The sequence below is a fragment of the Triticum urartu genome, chromosome 2A (genome assembly GCF_056163025.1).
Source record: "Triticum urartu cultivar PI428250 chromosome 2A, HENAU_Tu73, whole genome shotgun sequence".
In the NCBI taxonomy this organism is placed as follows: domain Eukaryota; kingdom Viridiplantae; phylum Streptophyta; class Magnoliopsida; order Poales; family Poaceae; genus Triticum; species Triticum urartu.
In genome coordinates this window covers 529,289,429-529,293,811 of record NC_141874.1, presented here as the reverse complement: position 1 = coordinate 529,293,811, position 4,383 = coordinate 529,289,429, and the positions used below count along the sequence as shown (strand labels likewise).

At 45.4% G+C, this 4,383-nt stretch overlaps 1 protein-coding gene across 1 annotated transcript; it reads right to left on the bottom strand.

The window, feature by feature from the left end:
- Positions 1–441: 441 nt before the first annotated feature.
- LOC125528042 (histone H3.3) lies at positions 442–2,962 on the bottom strand. The gene is made up of 5 exons (XM_048692558.2): positions 2,810–2,962; positions 1,418–1,508; positions 1,155–1,231; positions 967–1,057; positions 442–866 (listed from the first exon to the last, which is right to left on the bottom strand). The coding sequence occupies exons 2-5, from the start codon at positions 1,487–1,489 to the stop codon at positions 696–698; spliced, it is 411 nt and encodes a 136-aa protein (XP_048548515.1). The 5' UTR covers positions 1,490–1,508; positions 2,810–2,962; the 3' UTR covers positions 442–695.
- Between the last annotated feature and the right edge of the window lie 1,421 nt (positions 2,963–4,383).

Here is a 4,383-nt window from a genome sequence, read left to right as displayed (position 1 = left end):
GTACTAGGTACACCGTACACGGCCCTCCTACCACCATTTCCCCACTTTTCTATATATGTTCTCTCACTTTCTAATAGGGCTGGAAATCTTTGGCCTCCGTTAAACCACTCCAGAAGTGAGACTGTATGGTCCTCTTACCTTGCTCACTGGTATCAGCATATTCTGTTGAACATTTTCTAATTTCCAGACATATTATCCATAGCCAACTTGTAGGATGTACTCCCACAACTTGCTCTTTGGCTGCCATAACTTCAGGTCTATGGTTGGCTAAACAAAAAGGCCACTACCACAGATGAACAGGGATTGCAAACACTACTAGTATCTGTGAACAGAAATTTCCCTTGCCAGCTACCTAACTAATAACAGTTCAGCTACTAGCACAGATGCATCCCAATTCATACTTGCACGGCAGAGATACAAATAAAACGAGACACAAGAACATAATAATAGTTCACACAATCACTAATTTTCAGACATAAAATGCAAGGTTCAGAACCCACCAGGTGGATGATTTAGGACGACCAACGAACAAATGATCCAGCTCTACGAACATAGTATGGCACAGAGTACGCTACTGACATATTACTACACACGACCAGTATTAGTAGTTCACGACACATGATAAGTGTTCAGCAGCAAAAGCAGACACAGATGCCCACCAGAGCGATTCCCACAGGCAAGGCAAGCACAGCACCTTAAGCCCTCTCGCCACGGATCCTCCTAGCCAGCTGAATGTCCTTGGGCATGATGGTCACCCGCTTGGCATGGATGGCGCACAGGTTGGTGTCCTCGAAGAGACCGACCAGGTAGGCCTCTGCAGCCTCCTGAAGGGCCAGCACCGCATGGCTCTGGAAGCGGAGGTCAGTCTGCACAGACAGAACAGGGCGGTGCTTTTAGCTTACTTGATTGATATAAGAGCTGACATAACAGGAGAAGAGCAATGTAGGGCACAAGTCGATTGATCACCTTGAAGTCCTGGGCAATCTCCCTAACAAGCCTCTGGAATGGAAGCTTCCTGATGAGCAGCTCCGTGCTCTTTTGGTACTTGCGGATCTCACTGCAAAGTCAAGCACAAAATTACTCATTTGAGAATACTTGAAAACAAAACCATATGCAATAACATGTGCTAGCATAGGTTGGAAGGCTTTACACACCGAAGAGCAACAGTTCCAGGGCGGTAACGGTGAGGCTTCTTCACTCCTCCAGTGGTGGGAGCAGACTTACGGGCAGCCTGTCAAAAAGCAAAACAGAGCACATGGTCATGAACAATAATACCATGATAATCCATATACATCAGTAAGATATCTGGTCATAAGCTGACAATGAAGGTTGAGGTTCAAATTATACCCAGTTCAATTTACCTAAACCATAAATAAAGACATGGCATAGATAAACTATCAATATTGCAGTCACAAACCTTGGTGGCTAGCTGCTTCCTGGGAGCCTTTCCTCCAGTGGACTTACGGGCGGTCTGCTTAGTACGAGCCATGAGCAAAACCTTGGTTTACCTGAAGCAAAAACAGAACATAGTCAGTTCTATAAATTGAATATCACAATATCACAAAAACAGAATGCAGTGTATTTCTAACTAAAACTTTTCATTCAAAAGATCAGACCCAAGATAGAACTCCACTTCAGATGAAAGTCCTGATCTACCTTTAGCATAGTTTGTTCACTCAAAAGACACACATAAAGATGACACACTAAAAAACTGCAGCCTAGTATTTTTTTTTTAACACTAAAGAAAACAAGGCTACCATGATCGCCTCATCAGAAGCAAGAAAAGAAATAGCAGTCCACTGATAAAAAATATGCTTCCTAGTTATCACATGTAATGGTCGGACATCAACTTCACATAGTTATCTGTGTATGCTTTTAGTTTATCACAAGAATAACATTAGCTAACTAGCAAGTTGGTACAATTCAGATGCAATAAATCAATACTAAGATATGTTAAGCAATCGACTATTTTCAAAATGGCTATGCAACTGCTTCCATATATCAATGCACCCAATTGACTTCCACTATCAGAGTAGACAAGTATATTAGTTCATCCTGTTACTATCATTCCCAGATACCTAGACTGCAGGTTGCTCTCAATACCAAGCTCAAAACAGTAACAAAATTACATTTGCACTGACCACATGCTGTATGCAGGACTTTAGAAACTGAATATCCCAATATAAACACTATGAGCTCATGCCAATTCTTTCCAACCGTACAGTCCTAAAAGAAACTACCAACCCGCAGATACCGAATTCTCCAAACGTTAGTTCAACTCATCAAAAGATATAGCACACACGTCAATAAGTCGAAGCGAAATTTATACCACTGTAACACTATGAAACTACAGATTTGAGGGGCCAGCAGATGAACAGACGCAAATCAAATATGGCACAACTAACGAACTTGGGTACAACTATGATGTACGCGAATCTACAGATCTGCGGGAATTCTTTTGAGGGCTAAGACGCGAAATCATATATCGTCAAATCACGCGATTGGAACTTGAACTACATCGATCGGTCTGCCACCAAACAACAAAACCACCATCAAGCAGGCACAGGTAATCGTGACTAAACGAAATTTAAGCAAGGCTTAAGACCCGAAAGAATCCGTCGAAACAATCAGAATCTGGAACCACGCCCAAACCCTAACCGCGCATAAAATTCAAATCCGCGCCGTGTTAAACCCGAATCAACCGCCCCGGCGAGATTAACGCGGACCGATTCACCAACCACGGCGGGCCACGAAGGAATCAAGCTACCGAATCGAAGAGGACCAGGGGGGGGGGGGGGGGGTGATTTACCTCGCGCGCTTCAGAAACCCCCAAATTCGCCGAGAGGGAGAGGTTGCAACTTTCAGGAGCCTCGGAGAGCGGCGGTTGGGTAGTGGGGTTTTTTTTTCGGTTCGGAGGATGAGGTGAGGTTTTATACTCGGGAGCGGCCAGCCAGCCATGTCTCCGCCGGAGCGGACGGCCTGGATGTCATGGTTTTGTGCTTGGCTTCGAGCGATCGGACGGCGGAGGCCAGCGGTTGGGCGGTGCCACGGATCGCGGTTGTTGCGTGCCTCGCTCCTATTGGCTAGAATATGGAGGACGCGGATCGGGGATTAGTGTGGGGTGGTTCGACTGGTGGTCGTACACGGTGTGTTTTTTCGAATGTACGAGAAAATGGGCTGCCTCTGATATGTGGGGACAAGGTGCTGTGCCGTCCTGATCACGTGTGTAGACGCTGCCTTTGTGTTAGCGTTTTTTTTTGCAGGGAGAAAAGATGTTTTATTCCACAATGAGAGGGTTACAATCACGAGACACCAATTCCTCACACCACGAAGGAATCGAGTACAACCATACCGCAGTACAAGCTTCAGTACGGCTATAGTGTGCCAATTGATGTGCTAATATCTGCTAACTTTTAGAGGAACAGACTTCCTAACTACCAAATGAGCTTTAATCTCAGCAGCTAGATGACCATAGGCCGACCTGGAAAGATTGTCGCTCGAGAGAATGGCCAGAGCATTTGAAGAGTATGATTGAACAATCACTGGGCATTCCGAATGTTGAATGGCCAGTGCCATACCCTGCATAATAGCATGAATTTCCGCTTTCAGGGCATCATTACAATGGAAAATGTATCTGTATACCGCAAAAATTGTAGATCCGTTCTCCCTGCGAAGCACCATGCCAATCGAAGCGCGTCCATCCTGGCCTGAGAATAAACCGTCTACCGACAACGCAACCCAGCCCATAGGCGGAGGAGGCCAAGGCGTGGGGGATTCTGTAATTTTTACACACTTTGGCCGACTATCCTCATACAACGGCATCTTTCCTTTGACGATTTCCTCCATGCTATAGTTCCTTACCAAATTCAGTGACTTATAATAACTGTCAAGATAATCCACAGTTACCTCTACTGAGGTCTCATTCTTCCCGTGTGTTATATCATTTCGGAGTTGCCAAATACGCCAGATCGTCATGATTACCAAGTCCCTGGTCTTGTCCGAACATTTTGAAAGTAGCTCCAGTACCCAGTCCTTACCAGAGTCCACTAGTAGTGAGTCATCAGGCAAGGGCCAGATTGCACGTAAGCCCTCCCAAACACGCCGGGCGTGCATGCATGAAATCAATGCATGAAAACTGCTTTCAATCTCCGCTCCACAAATAGGACATGATCTCTGTATATGAATACGACGATGCGCTTTGCCTAGATTAGTTGCCAATGCACCTGTCACCGTCTTCCATGCCATAATACGCATCTTGAGTGGAACATTAGATTTCCAAATCGAATTCCAAATCGACCTGTCACCGTCCGGTCTAGTACTGCATGCGCCCCATGAATGCATCTCATCATATGTTTCCGTCGCCAACCTGTAGGCACTTTTGAC